This window comes from Parasteatoda tepidariorum, chromosome 7 (assembly GCF_043381705.1).
Source record: "Parasteatoda tepidariorum isolate YZ-2023 chromosome 7, CAS_Ptep_4.0, whole genome shotgun sequence".
Classification (NCBI taxonomy): domain Eukaryota; kingdom Metazoa; phylum Arthropoda; class Arachnida; order Araneae; family Theridiidae; genus Parasteatoda; species Parasteatoda tepidariorum.
This window is the reverse complement of record NC_092210.1, coordinates 66,737,932-66,757,637: the sequence shown is the minus strand read 5'-3', so window position 1 is coordinate 66,757,637 and position 19,706 is coordinate 66,737,932. Positions and strand designations below refer to the sequence as shown.

At 29.0% G+C, this 19,706-nt stretch overlaps 1 protein-coding gene across 1 annotated transcript; it reads left to right on the top strand.

Moving 5' to 3' along the window:
- Positions 1-12,128, top strand: LOC107445517 (alpha/beta hydrolase domain-containing protein 17B). Its single transcript, XM_016059920.4, has 2 exons — positions 1-1,048; positions 8,854-12,128. Exons 1-2 carry the CDS (start codon positions 402-404, stop codon positions 9,068-9,070), a joined length of 864 nt encoding a protein of 287 aa, XP_015915406.1. The 5' UTR covers positions 1-401; the 3' UTR covers positions 9,071-12,128.
- Positions 12,129-19,706: the final 7,578 nt, after the last annotated feature.

Below are 19,706 nucleotides of genomic sequence, written 5' to 3'. Positions count from 1 at the left end.
GAACTGACGAGACGATTTCGAAACTGTAATAATGTAATGAGAAATAGAATAAGTTTTGCTAGTTTTCAGGAGTATTAAAGCTTATAATTTAATACATATTATTTAAATAAGCATATTTTTTTAAAATTATTAATGTGCAATCATGACAAGTGTTTCTGATTAGTTTTTAAAGCAAGAAAGCTCATATTCAAATGACGTCATGGGAAACCGCGGCTGTGGGGGAGTAGATGGACAGCTTTTTTCTTATTTATGTTTATATTGTGTCGAAGTAGTGCACTGGGTAGTGTATGTTTCTTTGTTCCATATGTCATTATTTTTTAATTTTTTCACACAGTGTGAATTTGAAAATGTGGAGGTAGCATTAATCTGATTAATACTGTCAAATAGTATTTTATTTAGCTATGAATGGATTATCATTTAGTGATCTGTGCTGTTTGTTTTGTTGTCCGCCTTTCCCCGCTCGGATAGCTGCTAAGCTCGCCTTTGCACCTCCTGAACCAACCTATTCTTATGTGGCCGATGAATCGGGAACTAAATTTACCCTCAGCCTAAATGAACGCGCAGAATGGCAATTTTCTCAAAGGGAATTGGATAGTTTCGAAGTTTTTTTCACAAGGACTCCTCGCGGTAATCGAATTGCCTGTATGTTCGTTCGGTGTACACCTAATGCCCGATTTACTATTCTTTTCAGTCACGGTAATGCTGTTGATTTAGGTCCTATGAGTAGTTTTTATCTTGGGCTAGGGACCAGGCTCAATTGTAATATATTTAGCTACGATTATTCTGGTTATGGACAGAGTACGGGAAAACCATCGGAAAAAAACTTGTACGCTGATGTGTTTGCTGCATGGCATGCCCTGAGAACACGATATGGCATAAGTCCAGAAAATATTATATTGTACGGACAGAGCATCGGTACTGTACCAACTGTGGATTTAGCATCGAGATACGAAGTCGGAGCTGTAGTGCTGCACTCTCCTCTTATGTCCGGTATGCGTGTGGCCTTTCCTAACACTAAGAGAACTTGGTTTTTCGATGCATTTCCTAGGTAAGTAAATACTATTTATGTTCTTCAAGTTTGCATTTGTTACATAATAACTCTTTACAATTAAAAAATGAAAATATGAATATGTGTTTGCCAGGGTTGGGTTTTTGCCGTCAAAAACTGGTTTTTGACATGACAGTGGTAAAAACCGTCAAAAACCTACTGTTTTCTTTAATTTATGGCATATAGCGGACAATATATTATTTTCACTTAATTGCCTTTATAAATGAATGTTGTAAATGATTGCTATTGATTTTGCAACTATATACATGTATTCTTATAGAAGGATATACATTCATACAGAAATATTGTAATATACTTATTGCAAATAGTGATACTTAACTTTTATCATTATAGCTTGATTTGCAAAGGATTCATAATTTTGCACTTCTTAATTGTTATAAATGAACAAACAAACAAAAAAATTTGGAACTATTAATGAATTCAAGAACTAAAAAGAAGAATTTAAAATTTGGCATTTCTTAAATATTAGAAATAAGCTAAGCAAAACTTTCAAAACTTGTAACTACTAACAAACTCTAAGTCAGGAATGACTTGACATTCTTCAGTAATGTAATATGCCAAACAAAATGATGCTTGGAAATGTTTAAAATTTTGTTTAGTATCCTAATATTTTACTTCCAATAGTATGATTTGATATATTCGTGTTGGGAAAATGCAAAAATATGTTCTTAAATATTTTTCAACAACTTTTTTTCTAATTTTATTGCCCAAAAATGAATTAATTTTAAATAGCAGTTAAACTCAAATTAAAATACAGTTTTATCAAAACTATGGTTTTTTGACAGAGGGTTTTTTGACATGATGGTAAAAACCATGGTATAAACCGGTAAAAACAGTCATGTGTCAAAAACTTGCCAACCCTGGTGTTTGCAGAACAGTACTTCATCAGGGGACAAACTGTCTGTAAACACACAGGAGCCTTTCTGTTAGTGGATTTGACCAAAACTAACAGTTTTGGTTAAATCCACTAACAGAAAGGCTTAAAAACTAACAGAACTGTTAGTTTTGGTTAAATCCACTTACAACAGAAAGGCTCCTCTGTGTTTGCAGGCAGTGTGTCTCCTGATGAAGTACTGTTCTGCAAACACACATTTATTTTTTAATTGTAAAGATTTTATATATGTCTTATTTTATTTGATATAAAACAAAATTTGGTTTCAACTGCCTTGTGTGCTTTTCCAATTTGATTTAATGTTTCAATGTGTTTATTTACCTCTTATGTATCAAAATTGACTTCGTAAATTGAATTGATTTTATGTTTAGATAATAACTCTTGTTAATTCTCACTGACTAAATCAGGGCACTGATGATCTAAAAAGTCCCTTGAAAACTCTTGGAAAGTTTTTAATTTCTAAAAAACATTAGGAAAATCTGTATTGTTGTTTGTAAAGCTTACAATTAATATTTAATTTAATTTTAAATAGTAGAATTTTATTGTCAGGAATAATGTAACACTCTCGTGCAATTATTTCATTAAAATCCTTTCTAACTACGAAAGACAGTTTTCCTAAGATGATAGTTCTGTATCCAGATCTTTTGCCCCAACTGCAATTGCCAGGCGCTCATTGAATTTTAAACTAAAAAATGAAAAAAAAAATTATAGGTTTTCTCGGGGGTGGCTACGGGTTATACCCTTTGAGTTGGTCCTCCTGTTTTTTTTCTTTTTCCTTTTAGTTTCTCACAGGCCACTACCCAGAAGTTGCCAAAACTGCTGCAGATTACTATATGGAAATCTTCCCTTTCCTAATTTAGTGTATATTAAAAAATGAATGATTTGAGAAGTTCGTACACAACTTTTTCTACATTTTGTGGGATAGAATATTTCTGTATTGGTGTTTTTAAATGTATAATGAAAATATATAATACGACATACATCTGAAGCAGAAATTGTGGCTTAAGTTGCTAAACGAATAAAGTCTCTATAGAACATTTTATAGTGAACGAAGAAATATTTTTCATGTCTTTGCTGAACAAATTATATCCAAGTTGCAGTGAATTTTTTTATATGCATACATAATAAATTTTGTTTCATTCTTTAGACATTTATAAAATTTATATTTAAGTATTATAGTTTCCTTTGTAATTTTAGTTTGTAGGTAAAATAAAAATATCTGCCATTTATGAAAAAATTTGGTAAAATCCTAGAACCTTTTGGCGACTTTTTTGAAATCTCGCCAAGTTGACATTGCTTTTTGATTATTAAAAAAACAAAACAATTTAAATTAAATTTTAAACCAGTATGGCACCAAAAAAATACAACATTAATGGTAATAAATGAAATAACGGTTAAAAAATGAGAAAATAGCCAATGATTCTAACAGTTAGAGATCTTAAATGGCGAAAAAATTATCCTTTTACCCCTTCTCTAATGAAATCCAACTTTCTCATAGGTATACATATCAAATATCCAATCAGGTTTACGAATTTTAGTGGGATTGGACGTTCAAAATAATCTCCCTGATATATCTTCCGGAAATCTAGTTTGGCGAAATTAAAAAAAATTGCCTCAAGATGGGCTATTCCAGGATCCACCCAAACTAGCGGGAACTTTTTTGACTTAAGCTGTTGAACATTAGCAATAATTAGGGCTGTAGGTTTGTCGCGGCGCGAATTTCCATGAAATTGTCATCTTTTTTCCTAAAATCCGCGAATTTCTCTATGTCTTGACTTGTGCAAAAATTGTTTAAAATTTGATTTTTTTTTTCATTTTTTATTTATTATTTTTATTAAACAGAATTTTTTATTTTCCTGAACCTTAAATTGAACATGTAAAATTGATTAGATATTTAGGGGAGTGAATCAATAGCAAAATGACATGAAAATAGTTCAGAGATAAGAGATAATCATAATCTTGTCAACAAGGTGGTCTTTCTACACTTAGGGAGGGTAATTACCTTCCTGAAGTCAGTAAGAGTACAAAAGAAATTGGAATCACAAAAGAAGGAAAATGTTATAAATCAAATCTTTGACAGAAAAATTGTTATACATGCTATTGCTCTGGGCAATGAAATTTCTACTGCCTTTCTACATATCCAGTTAATTTTTCCTAGGCGGCTTCTTGTGATTTCTTAAATATGGATCAGCTTCTTGGATGAACTAGTAGTTAGTAGGGACTTGTAACTAGTAGTTTGAATGTAGAATGTTTGAGTTTTCACAGCAGTTACTTCTTACAAAGCAACGGTCAAGGAATTGCGCGTTGGTGAAGGAAAATTGATCGAGTTTTGGAAATCAAAGACCGAACGCTCCAAAATTGGCAAAAGTGGAAATTCTGAAGTTTGTCGGTGCCTAAAAACAGCATTGGCGCAGAAAGATCGTTTTCTAAGTATTAAAATGTATTAAGTGATGAAAGACGAAGGATAAATGAGAATAATCTGACAATGTACAATACTTTGTACCAAAACTCTGTTCATTTAAATAAAAATATTAATATTGCTTGAAATTCAACAAAATACTTTTGTTGTGTATTTTTAAGCTTTCTTTATTATTTGTGCAATTTCTGTCTTTTGCATCATTTATATAATCTTTTTATGTTTAGAATTTGTGTAATTTTCAAAATTTCCCGCGAATTTGGGGTCTTTTTTCCCGAGACAAACTTGCAGCCCTAGCAATAATCAAAAGTCTTATGCTGCTATCATAAATCTTCTCTAAGAAGAAACATTTTTAAATGCATATAAAATTAAAATAGTCTATTACCTCACTTTAGTAGCTTAGCTATTCATTAATTTAGCATGATACTGCCCAGTTGTAGCCAAAACTTGGTGATTGTTTTGGAGTAGGTACTACTAGGGAATTCTTTCTTTACTTTTTTAGTAAAAGTATAGGTAAAAGTATTATATTGTACAAGTTTGTGTATGTGAAGTTTAGTTTAAAAATTGTATGCAAATTACTGTTTTTTTTTATAACTTTGCAGGTGTTTAACTAATTAGTTAACTAATATTTTACTAAGTAGTTAATTTAAGAAAATTTTTGATAAAATGTGAATCTGGAAATTTTAGCACAATTTTAAAAAAAATCACAAACTTTATCAAAAAATCGCCAAGACACTCTTTTTAGTGCTCTTTTAGGGGTTAATTTAGTATGGATTTTATTAATAAGGGTGAGGGTTTTGAAGTGTGTTAATATTAATATATTTTTGCTTTATTTTGGAAACCTAACAACTATAAACAAATTTTAGCAGTGTAACATAATTTCTTGGTTTTTGTAATATTTAAAAAAAAAATGTTTAAATTTGACTCAGTTCTTAAAAAAATGTATCAAAATAAATTATTTTATTCATAATGTTAATGCGCACAGAATTTAAATTTCTGTACTGGAAAAAAATAATAAAGTGAGCCTTAAATCTAAAAGACCTAAATTTGAAAAAATAAATATATTGTTTCATCCCTTTTATCAGTTTAAAACAAATTTTCTTTCAGTTAAAATTCTTAGGAATTATTATAAAGCAGAACTTATGTGTTATTTAATATAAAAGTGCTTACCAAAATTTAACTTTTATGTATGTTTTTAACATACTGTTAAACAAAATAAATGTATCTTTTGCTATTCTAAGTTCAAAATAAAAATATAATATATTTTATACCCAAGCAGAGTAAATATCATCATGATATCAACCAGTTCAAATTATTTTTGTGACCTTAACAGTTTGTTGACCTACAATTTTGCACAAAGACTACAGATGAGTTAACCCATGAACAATGCATTATTTCAGTCAAAATTAGCAGGTATGCTTTAATGTTTAAAAATTATGTGCAAAATATTCATATTAATACAATTTACATAAACATTTTTAAAAGCAGAATAATTTCACTATAATCTCCATTCAACCTGTAACCAAATTATTAATATATATTTAATTGTAATATGCATATTTTAATATATATATTTAAGGGCACAAATTTTTTTTGTGGAGATTTTCCTACCAGTTTTGCCAACTAGAATTGCAAGGGTGTCAAAAGGCCTAACTTGCCAAAAAAAATTTATTTTAAAAATATATAGTTAGGGGCTCGCCTGAAGTGACTATATGTTTTCAAATTGCTGCTTTTTTTTATTTATTATTTATTTAGCTTTATGCATCCCACTACCCAGAAGTTGCCAAAATTCTGGGATTATTTTGGCTCTTATACCAAATATGGGAGTCTTTCCTTTTATTTTATCAGAAAATCTCTATCTCACATAGCAAAGGAAATTATCTAGACTCACAACCTGTTAGAATACTTAAGTTACAGAAAACTCTTTTTGTTGTTGTTGACGACGTATGCCTGTTTAGGCAGAGAGGTGCGATTGTTCTTGTTTTCCAGTGGCGCCATCTATGGTCAAGAATTTGACTTCTGCCACACACATTTGTTTTAGACTCACAACCTGTTAGAATGTTTAAGTTACAGAAAACTCCTGTTGTTGTTGACGTATGCCTGTTTAGGCAGAGGAGTGCAATTGTTCTTGTTTTCCAGTGGCGCCATCTATGGTCAAGAATTTGATTTCTGCCACACACATTCGTCGCACCCGTTTATAGGGCAAATCCATTCATACATCCATTCCTTCTTTCATCCACAGATCGTAATTTTGACTTGAATCAGAGAACAATAGATCTCCAATCCAGTACCCCCAGAGGTTTTGATTTGTTATGGGAGCATGGAGGACTTTGCGACTCGACAGATTTAATGTCATCAGTCACCATTTACTACACGGGAAATCTTCGGTCGACGGGGTTCGAACTCTCGGACATGGGCCCAGAGCCCTACCAACCAGCCTAACCTGACCTAGAAAACTCTTTTGAATTGTAAAATTACGTAAATTTAAACTCAAATAACAATAATAAAACGTCCTAGAATATTAAGCCTGTTCGCACATTGCCTCACAAAGATAACATAAGCAGAGAGATACGCCGGAAGTTTACTACCGAAAAAGGGGTTACTCAAAGGCATGTATCGTATAGAAATTTGCTCGTTGTTATAAATAATATCCTTTTAAAAAAAATATTATTTTAAGAACTTTCTTGAAATCAATAGCAAGAACTGCTGAAAAATCTATCGAAAAAAAACTATGTGATCATTGCGTCAAAAAGTAAATACTTTTATGCGTTATTCGAATTTCTCAGATTATATTTAAATATATTGAGAATATATAGAAAATAAGTATGTGAAATTTATCAGAATTTGTAAAAACCATACATAAAATAAGAACAATAACTGTCAAAAACAATAGAAACACCACATGAGTTTATGATGTTAGCGGCATAAATTGAGCGTGTCAAAAAGTGTTTAGGTATTTAAATCCATGATATGGATTTCATGTGTCGAAATAATATCAAATGAGAAAAACTACATAAAATTCGGTAGCAATAACTGCCAAAAAGGTGGAATCACCACACTGGAGGTAAATTAATCAAATATGGGTGTGGTAATAATGTCTGTATTTTTTAAAAAAATATCATGAGAAAATCATCAATAGTAATGATGGAGCAATCGAAGACATTGGAATGTTAAAAAAACCAAATGAAAATTCGAAGCAATAATTGCCAAAAAAATTTATCAAAACAACTGCATAAATTTAGGATAGAATCGACAGGAGCAAGTAAAGACTCAAATGCTTGATTTAAAATTTTTGTGTACTTGTGTACAATGTTGCAATGTTACAATGTTGTGTACAATTTTTGTGTACAATGTTATATTAAAAATATTGAATAGATTTTATTTCAACCAAATAATAAAGAAAGGACATATCGCAATAATTTTTTAATTCTTTTACCAAAAATCTGAATTTGTAACAAAATCTCCACTCTGACATATTTTATTTAAGTAAAATAAAATGTTTTAATGAAATCATTTTGGAAACACATTAAATTTTTTTTAATTTTTGCGATTTTGGAATTACTTTTTGTAATATCAATTTGAAATTCTAGATAAAACCTGTTATAGATTTTTTTATTCTCAAGAGAAAATAAAAAAAATCGTGTGTTCTGTTTTGCCCTCTGACATGCGAGAAAAGCATCTTTTGAAATTAATTCTGCTGATAAGAAAACCTAACTTTTTTGCCTCCCAAATGAAAAATCGTTCTGCAAGAACTCTGTAATGTCCTGGGACAATGTCGCCTCCACTCTACCACTGAGACTGTTTGAATGCTCTAGCTATAAACAAATTTATCTTCAAAAATAAAAATAGTTTTACTGGGTTGAAGCATGTTTATAACTTGAAAAATAGATATGTTCCCATAACAATTATATCTTTTTACTTGTAATGTCTTATTTTTATTTAAATTAAATTTTCTTTATTAGGTGAGACTGGTTTTAAATATCTGATTTGACAAATTATCAATCCCAAATTTATATAACTGTAATATTTCTTTCTTAGGTAATATTATTTTTTTATTTTGTAGAAATTTTTTATGTTTGAAAATTTTGGATTATCTTTTAGATTAATGCATTTTGAAAAGAAGAAATATTTTCTATCTTGTAGAAAAATAAAATATTTCTATTTTGAAGGATTCATAGGTAAAATAAAGTACCATTTTAATTATATTTAAATTGTGTTTTACAAACGTTTTTTTTTTTTTGTATCCTCTTGGTTTTAGAAAATTAAAAATGGAAAAAAATCTTAGAAATTTAGCATTAGTTTCTAATTAGAAGCATAAAGTAATAATTATAGTCAATGGCTGATAGTTGACTATTGTAGTTCTTTTACAAAATAACATTTTATTAAATTTTTTATTCTTATCAAGGGTTTGTAATTAATATCTTAAAATGATTCCATATATGATATATTTTAAAATTTTTTACCTTTATTTTGCAGTATAGACAAAGTACCTAAAGTAACTTCACCTGTCTTAGTGATTCATGGCACAGAAGATGAAGTGATAGATTTCTCACATGGGTTAGCTATCTATGAAAACTGTCCTCGAGCTGTGGAACCACTTTGGGTTGAAGGAGCCGGTCACAATGATGTAGAGCTATATGGTCAATACATTGAGCGACTAACACAGTTTGTATCTATGGAATTGGTCAATTGACCAATCCATATTACAGATCTATAGTTAAAGAGATAATTTGTGATTTTTTTTTAAAAAATTATTAAAGGATGCCAAGTGCTAAATGTTCTTTTGTATCAATGTAGTATTTTGATTTATGTGTTGAACTATGGTTTTGATGTCTGGTAAATTATTTTCATGGAAAGAAATTGGATGTGTTTTATATATGAGTCTTCTGATCCTAAATTTTGTTTTTCTGTCATTTTGGTGGAAAATAAAATCAATGGTCTTTAAATAATGAAACTTTCTTGTTTTTTTGTTAGAAACAATCTGTCATGCCATTTCATTCAAGTTTATAAATAATTTTTCATCTAAGTGTGCCTAAATGTCAGCTGATTGATTTATCGAACTAACTGATTTGTTAAAATCTAAATATTTCTATTCTAACTATTTTGGGAAAAGTTAAGTATATGTAAATAATTAAAAAAATTTCTATTGTTTTATTTTTCGAAATTAACAACACAAAAAAAGACTTAAAATTTATATGCATTATTCCTTTGTGAAAAATGTGGGGGAGAACTAAAACTTTTATTAAAAGAACACATTTTTAAACTGAAATCCTTGATTCCAAACTTATCTTTTGGAAGCTTAGTTTTTTTCCCCTTTTTTTTCTAAATGTTAGCTGCTAGTGAAATCTTCCTCTAAATTTTCTCGCAACATATTTATATTTTTTTCTCTCTATCTAGGTCTTTATTTGTGTTTTTAGTTATTATATAATGAAGACTATTGTTTTTATTTTCTTTATAGAACTTTTAATTTGAATTAGATTTTTCATGTAATGCTGTTAGTCTTTTTGTCACAATTGTTTCCTTTGGGAACAACAAGAAATGAACTGTGATTTATCATACTTCATCGATTCTCCTGTAATTTTACATTTATTCCTGAAGTTTAAATTTGTTTTGTATTTGACATAGATAAGAGATCATCTCATTAGGTTGTATAAATAATTCCATATAAATCTCTTTAATAGGTTTACCATTATTCTGAAATTTTTAAGCTGATTTTTAATTTCATCCAGAAGTGTGATATTAGTTTTCATTCCAATATAATCAAATTAAAAAATCAATTGTTATTGATCAAACATCTCTAAACTGCTAGTGAAATAAATTTTTATATTGCGTTAAAATTTTCGAAAATTAATGTATCCTTTTTAAAAATATTTGTTTTTTAACCACATATTTATAAAAGAATATCTGTTGGTTACTTCAAAATCTCCGTCATTGAATTGTAAAATAGCCTATTGACTAAGTGTTCAATTTTTTTATAAGTAGAAAAGCAATATCTTATGAACTTAATGCTCTTGCAACTTCAAATCCATGCCATTTTTAACATGTACTGTAATTTTACAAAGTTAATTTTTGGTGTCTTTGTAAATGATGTCGAAATATTTCCCCAATAACATACTAGTTCTTATGATTAAATTTAAATGCTCTTATTATGATTTTTTTTCCTTAGTGAAAAAAAAGGGAACAAAGTAATCAGTTTAATATGCACATTTAATTTGATTTTTTACATAAGTGATTTGAGTTCATTATTATTAATTAACAAGTTCTAAATTATATTAACTTATAGCCTGCTCATTTTATTATTATTATTTTAAAAGCTTACATTGAGCCTAATGGAGTGTAAAATCAGCGATAAAAAGCATAAATCCACTCGCCTGATGTTGGTTGTCTTGTTGAAAAGTCATAATCAACTTATAATTTATTAGAAATTGATTATCTTGTTGTAATATTTTTGAAACATGCTGTAATAATTTTCATAGCATTTTATATGTAGCAGAAATGAAGGGGTGAAAACTGATTAGTGTTCTATTTGTTTTTTTTCTTTCGGTTTTAGACCACCACCACACTCACAAATTACTAGCATTGTAAAACTAAGTACTTTTCATAGTGTGGAAGACTACATGTATTTAAAGAAGGTCTCTCCCTATTAAGATAAATTGAAGAAAATTTAATCATCATTGCTTTAAATATAGCTTAGTTAAAAACAATATAAAGATTTAAAAAAAAAATTTGTCACCTAACATTCTGCAGAACTGTATGGTTTTGGATATTGCTGGAGGCTCTTTTAAAAATAGTTTTGCAAAGTTGTTCTCCAAATTGTTGGTACTTCTCTGAAATTAAAGTAATAGTGATAAGATTTTTGCATTCTTTCAATGGTTGCTGTGTTTAACATCTTTAAAATAGTCTTTTTACTTACAACTTTGCTTAATATTAATATCTATCAATAATATTAATATTGTTTAATGTTATTCAAGTACCTTCAATGTGCATTCGGTGTTTATCAAGAGACAATTATGAAGGAAAGAGAGAGAAAAAAAATTAAAATTTGAAATTAATCATAAAATTTAATTATTTTTCTTTTTCCTTCTTAATTGTCTCTTGATAAACACATAATGCACATTGAAGGTCCTTGATTTAAATGTATTGTGCTAATTTTCAGTCTATACTTTAACCCTTTCAAGCTGACTGCCACATATATGTGCTGTTTAAAATGCTCTTGTACTTCCTGGCTGACACACCAGTGTGCCAGGGGGCTTTTTTGTTTGTTATTTGAGATAGAGTTCTGGAGCGTTTCAAAAATTATAATTTTAGGAACTAGAGGACATTGCATCTTCATAGAATTTGAAATACAAGTAGATTTGATCAATTCAAAATTAGAAAAATATTACTCACATACACATGGTTTTTGATAACATATACATGAGGGGAAAGGAATGTTTCTGAATCTCATGCTTTTTGACGGCTCTTTAAAATAATCATGTGGTACAACTCTGATTCAAGTTAGAATAATTGAAAAATATAACATTAAAAAGTCTCTTACTTTATTTTTTTCCCATTCTTTTATTAAACCACAAATATAACTAATCAAATCTGCATATGTCGCAATGTAGTGTTTGTAGTTGCTAACACCTTAATTAGTTTAAAATTTTTCCTCGTCTAGCTGTTTGCACATGCAGAAGTACTTTGATTTCAATTTTAACTATTTTCAAGTGATGTCTGTGATATTTCCCAAGTTGTTTAGTGTTTGAAATTTTGTAATTTAAAATCTGTCCAGCAGTTATTAAATCACACAAACTCCCTTAAGTTCGAGACATTTCAGCATAGAAGGGATGATTTGGTTGCTGTTTTCACCAAGAAAATTTTAAAACTCTATTGAAATAGACATATTTTTAGAATTCAAACACAAATTTTTTTTTTTATTTTTAAAATTGTAATGCTAGAAGGGGGCTGAAGCCTTCCCTGTTCGTTGGTCCCTGATACTATTCCAAAAGAATATCCCGATTCTTCTGAAAAATTTTGTTATAATAGTTTCAAAGTCAATAATGTTAAATATCATTTAAATGGTAAATAAATACTGTAAAATTTATTTAAAGATTTAATATAGAAAGAAAAAACTTAAGTAAATAAAGTATGTGAATAAAAAATATGTAATTTATCTACTTTACAGTAGTCTTTCTTATCATTGAAGAATGCGTACATATTTTAGTAACTTCATGGATTTAAGGCTTAACAGCAAAAACCCTCTGGCCCTGCACAGTTGCTCATAAAAGAAACTGCGGCCCTCAGCAATAGGAGTGTGTTTGCAACTACTGTCACGAAAGGGTTAAAGCATATTTATAAAACAAAACTGAAAAACTAATTCTAAACTGTGTTAAGTTTTAGTTGTTGAATCTAATAGAAGTTTCCTTTTGTGACCTATCATTTTAAAACTCTAAACTGTGTAGAATTATTAATTTCTTGATATAGAAATGATCTTTGATTGCACTGTAAACAAGAACTTGCAACGGAATGTTGACAGAGATGACAACTGCTCTGGACACGCCAAAATAATTTAAAAAAAGCGGTGAATAACTACAAACTTAATTTTGCAAATATTTGACTATTTTTGCTTGCTTTTTAAAAGGTATAGCATGACATAACTGCTATAAAGTGATGAATTATATAAGCCTACGAATTATTTAGAAATAGTGGTGGATGGATTAATTTAGTATCTATTAATTAAATTTAGTATCTATTAAATTTAATTTATTAAACCAAGAATCACAATTGATAAACTACCACTTTAAAATATTTATTTGCTGTCCATAGCAAGTTGGCATCTCTGTGTTGAAGACGTCTGAAGCACGTCAATTATTGTTTTGACGTAAGAAACAAATGACGTCTTCGTATGTCAAGGGGTTAATCTTGTTATGTATTATTTCTTCTCTAGAAGAGAATAGAAACCAAATTTATTTTTTGATTTTGGCAAAAAGTTAGCAATTTTAAAGCATCTTATTAAATTTGAATGAGTGTTATATTTGATTTCTCAATATTAGATGGTTTTGGAAACTAATGATCTCTTGTGGTCCATAATGCATATTTAGTAAATAATGTCGACGCGCCATTTGCAACTGTTTTTATATTAAAATTTTTAATAGTAATATTTCCTCATGGTGTATTTTTTGGAAAAATTTGTTATGTAATCTCAGTAAATATATCATACTATTGGAATAATTTAGTTCTACACAATTTTATCTCATTCTCAACTTGTAACTATGAATGCCATTGAAAATTAAGTTTGTCATATATGTATTATAATTTTATATTTTCATGAATTAATATATTATTATGAATATTTTTATGAATAATAATATGTTTTTATGAATTATAAATTTATCATAATTGTTTCTCATTATAAATGTCTTACTATGCATCATAATCGAATTTCATTACCTAAATAGAGTTACGGTAGAACTCTAATTACTCAGATTAATTCCTACTAGACCTGTTCTACATAATTGACTGAAATGATTGTTATTTTGTATATTTTAATGACTAAACATAAGCATTGAATTTTTACATTCTTAGGTCTGTTAAAAAATCTGTTCTGTCTGTTAAAAAAAAACTAATGCAAATTTTCTCAAGTAACATGTCAGTTAATCATTATTTAAAAGTTTTCTTTAAAATTTCACTCTCCTCTTATTAAATGAATTAAATAACAGATGTAAGCCACTGTAAATTTTGTTTTACAGTACATTTTAAGAATTAAATTTTAAAGTGAAAAATATTTTATCTTTTTCCTTGCACAAATATCTTTGTAGCTTTTTACAGCAACACAAAGGCTTAAACATTGTAGTTAGGCATTTATAAAATCAGCACACTCTTCCAAGACTTAATAAGCACTTGCTGTTAACACTTAGTATTATAATAGACAGTTGATCGATTAAAAATTTTCTTTTTGAGATTAATGTAATTATATTTATATCACCAAGAAGCCATAGCAGCTAAGTCTGTTTTTGATCCGTGCAACTATTTTAATCAGCTTAGTAACTAAGTGGGTCTGCTTTCTTGTTTACTTCCTGCCAGGTATAATTATATTTATTAATTATAATAATAAATTACAATTAAGTATGATAATGATAGGTGTGATAAAAAGATTTTAACCATCATTTGCTTGTTATTGGGCCTAATAAGTATAAGTGCCATGCTGATTGAATGGAGACATTGGTTCGTTAAGGGTCAATAATGACTTTGTTATTAACTGGTATTTACTCATTGATAAAAGATTATTTCCTGAAGCAAGGTGTAAGGCAGAAAATTTTTTATTCGAATATTCTTACTTTATTGTTATATACTTTGCTTCTTGTTTGATGGGTTTTAGTTCTGAATGGCTGATAGGTTGAATGAAAAGTATTCCGAAATCTGCTAAACATCTATTGTGTTAAAATATGTTTAATTTATTACTGCCAAAGTCATAATTTCCTATTAATATTGTGAAATTAACAAACGAATTTAAGGAAAAAAAAGAGTAATTCTAAGATTTTGGTATGTAATGGAATTATGAAAATGTAAATTAAGATGTAATTCAAAAAAAGATTCTTGTAATTAAATGGCTTGGAGCAATGTAGTGATAGGCCACACTTTTCTCCAAAACTTCAAATCGTTCCTTAGTATTGCTTCCAAATAGGTACTTTAAAAAATTAAATTCCTTTAACATAGCAGCACAATACATAAATATTTTGTTGTTTTTATGGAAATTGTGTTTTCAACCAAGAAGGACCTCATTAATTTAAAATTGTGGCTTATCATTATTTCTTCATGCCTCTTTCGTACATTTTCTAAAGTATTTTGCTAAATATAAATTTACTAATTGATGTTAACTGAACAAACTTAAGTTTTATTCTCCAGTAACCAGGTTTCATGTAATCTGCTTGTTACAAGAAAAGAAAACTTTTTAAGGCAATTAAAAGAATAAAAACTGTTAAATTAAACTGTTCTCTTCTCCTGTAACTGAAGCTGGATGTTCTATAAATATATTGTATATGCGTTTAAGTAATGTTTTACATATACTTCCATTTATAAAACTTAAAAGAAAGAATCATTTAAAAATAACAGAAAATTATTCAATAGAGATTGATGCATTTTTAAAACTGATCTTTAAAAAGAATGAAATTATTTAAGAAAAGAAATGGATACTGATGAATTCAACTTTCTGGGTTTCATTTTAACTTATTTTCTCAGTGAGTTATTTATTTTTTAAATATAGATATCTAGGGGATTGTTTTAAAATGCCATTTTCAAGTGAATTAGTTTTCAAGAAATAGGCAACGGAATAGAAATGACCATGTTCAGTATCAAAATTTACTCAAATAATTTAGTTGCTTTCAGGATTCCTATCAATTGATTTTTTTTACTAGTCTATTTGAAACAAATATATTTATACAGTTTTATTTTATTTATTCATTCAAAGTTTTGGTGTTAGTTTATATTTCTTTAGAAATTTAAATAAATTTTTTATAAACTGCCATTTTGAAAGCTAAATGACAGTATTTATGTAAATTTGTGACACATTGTACATTTTTAATAAAATTTTTGATAATATTTGCATTGAAGTCTTGTATTTATTATTTTCTATTCCCAAAGTATGTATACATCTTTAAAATTCTCTGTTGCTCTTATTGCTGTGTAATATTTATTAATAAGAGGTGAAAAAATTCTTCTTTACTTTTCTAAAAATTTAACTCTTTGTTTAGATTTGCAAGTAAATCAGATTTTATTTTATTGTTTTAATTGGAAGGTTTATTTTGTCTTTTCTTTGTTCGGTAAGATCCATGTAATTAAAAACCAGTTTTTATTAAGTGCTTTATTTTGAAATGAAAGCTTTGTAATTATGTTACAATTCCTAAATTGGATATTGCTTTATTTAATTTCCTTAGTATTTGAATTTTCTTTTTTTCATCTTTAGAATTTATTATAGACCATGATCACTTTTACGCGTTTTTTACAAATTCTACTAATTACTAAGTTTTCAAATATATTACTTGCACTCAATGTACAACATGTTCTGTAATGGCTGCTCTTTAAAAAAATTTTTAGAATCCTTGCCTAAAGTATAGTATGAAAAGTGTACATTTATAAATTAATATTTAAACTAATGAAATATAAACGAATCACTGCGGAAGTTGGCTGCACTGAAAACGTCGAAACTTGTTCGATTGCCAGAGGAAATAAGAGTTGAGAAGTTTTATGTCATTGCAAAATCAGCATTTTGTAATGAGGATAACTGTTTGTATGCAGTCGATTGAATTTATAATAAGAATTTTCACTCTCTTGAAAGACGAGAAAAAGTAAAGTTTTTACTGGTGTTATTTCACGAGGCTGGATGTGAAGCATTTCAATGGCGTTTCGATAAAGGGGAATTAACGAAAAATTTTACATATTCAATGGCGTCTATTTTTTTTCACTCTCTAAAATAGCCATTTTATTTCTGATATTTTTTTAAACGTACTCTTAATAACGCTCTTCCAAGGTTGCCATATCTGATCCGTCAACTGAGGTTACAGTGCCAATTTTTCAAATAAAAATTTTCAACCCTAACAGTACTTAACTCATTCGTTGTTCTGCTATAAGAATGCCTGTTATTGTAATGTTAGGAGTTTTTCCATCTACTAATAGTTTACGAGTAGAAAACTAACCCATTTGTTAAGTTATTGTGAATTAACATTCAGAGTATTTTTTATCAACATTGATTCATGAACCACCAGGACAGCCGGTAAGTTTTTTATATTTCTATTTATGTTTCATAAACATAATAATATTCTTCATTATTATCACATTATTTTACATTAACATAATTATAATCTATTTGTGTTGCATTGTGTTACATAAGCAAGTGGAAGGATAAGATTGTGAAATTTTTTCTATCTTAATTATGACGTTGGTTTGTCGGGCAATGTGACCCCGTCCAGGGCCTGATTATCGCCTAGGCCCAATAGGCATGGGCCTAGGGCCCACAATTTCTGAGGGGCCTCAAAAAATTAGTAAAAAGTCTAATGAAAGGTGGGCTAGCTTTGTGTTTTAAGTATTAAATAAAAAAACAGTGACTTTTTGCAAAAATCACTGATTTTAATTGTTTGTGACCACCAAACAATTTTTTATTTTTTGCTTTAATTTAATATATGTAAACTTTATTTTAGAAATATAATCTTCAATTGCCTGTTTTCAAAATTTCTTAGAATGTTTCTCTTGAATCATGCAGTTCAATAGATTCTTTTTCATTGTTAGGACTACTCTTCCGTAATTTAATTTCAAAATATCTTGTAAGGGACCCGAAAAATTTGGTAGGCCTTGGTCCCTGACCCCGTCATCTTTGATAAGAATAGGGGCCGTTCAAAAAGTACGTACATCCCGAGGGGGGGGATTTTGCTATTTTGTACGATGGGGAGGNCCCACAATTTCTGAGGGGCCTCAAAAATTAGTAAAAAGTCTAATGAAAGGTGGGCTAGCTTTGTGTTGGTTTAAGTATTAAATAAAAAAAACAGTGTTACAACAAGCAGTAATAAAAATCGGTGACTTTTAGCAAAAATCACTGCTTTTAATTGTCTGTGACCACCAAACTATTTTTATTTTGATGTAACATTGTTTTGTTGTTTTATATTTTGCTTTAATTTATAGATACGTAAACTTTATTTTAGAAATATAATTTTCAATTGTCTGTTTTCAAAATTTCTTAGAATGTATCTCTTGAATCATGCAGTTCAATAGATTCTTTTTCATTGTTAGGACTACTCTTCCGTAATTTAATTTCAAAATATCTTGTAAGGGACCCGAAAAATTTGGTGGGCCTGAATTTGTCTTCATCGATTCCTGACCCCGTCATCTTTAATATTAGGAATAGGTGCCGTTCAAAAAGTACGTACATCCCGAAGGGGGGATTTGCTATTTTGTACGATGGGGCGGGGGGGGGGGTATTATACAAAGTACGTACATTATGAGCATACACCAAAGATAAAGTTGGCTGATATTGTTTAAATGATTTTTATGAAAAAGGGGTGTAGACTAATAAGATGTACGTACTCTAAGGGGGGAGTAAGACCTTATGTACGGTAACGTACGAAGGAGGGGAGGGGGTTAAATTTTGTGTACGTACTTTTTGAACGGCCCCATACTCACTATACTATAAAGCTACTCTGTTCACCTCTTTCTGTCACGAATTGTCATAACGATTAATATGCCATATTGACTCTCGTAGCGAGAAGGATGCTATCATTTCTACAGATACACTACCAGTTCTCCGGAGAAAGAACGATTCAATTTTTGAACTTAGAAGTTTTTTTTCTTTAAGAAATAACTTTTTTTCTAATTCCAACCCATGTATTGACATTTCATCGCTTGGATATCAAAAATGCAGCCACTCTTTCAAGGGATAACGTATTAGGTGGCCAAGGGTACGTTCACAGTAAAAGACTGATAGTACAGAACGAGTACGAAGAAGTAAAGAACATTCATGCGTCTAACCGGAATTCGAGCCCGAAAGCTTTCAGACATGAGGTCAGCTCCCTGACCACTATATAGGCAGGTCTGCTAGTAATAAAACTGGAGCATTTCCCGCCATAACTTTTAAACGATAGTTACTCGAAAATTTCGTATCGGGGACATTGGAAAGTCGTTCATTTTTGCTCAGAAAGTGGACATGATTTTCAGACCTTCGTGGCCAAGGAAACGAAGAAGCAAATTCCTTTTAAAAGAACATTTCCAAAGATTTTTTTCATACAGCGTGTCATTTTACGTGCTAAACACATATGTTTTCTTTTTTCGTTCTTACTAATAACAATTATCTAAGCTATTACAACGGGGATCTAACAATTAATATAATTCTTAAAAATAATTAGTAATTAATTTACTTGAACTGTAACTCAAGTATACTTTTGCTTAGGTTGCCCTCAGCAAAGTAGTTGAGTTAAGAGGCAATTTTAAATCAAAAACTTCAAGTGGGCAAAGGTACTCCGGTTTTTTGGGTAACTTTGCCCTTTTATTTTTTTATAAAATTTTTTGCTGACAGAAAATAATAAAAATATTTTTAACAATTATAGATCAACTCTAAAGCCTCGAAATAAATTTCCTTTCTTCAACTGACTGATAGAGAAATACAGATTTTCATTACAAGTTTAAAATTGTAATGTAATTATATGTATATAAATATAATTATATAAGTTCAAAATGTAAAGAAAACATGGAAAAAAATACAGAACATTTTTGATCTTATTTTATGAGTTCTATTTATTTGCAGCTAATGCGCAGTAAATAAAACTTATTGTTTTTCTTAATTTTCTTCGTGTTTTTTTTTTTTTTTT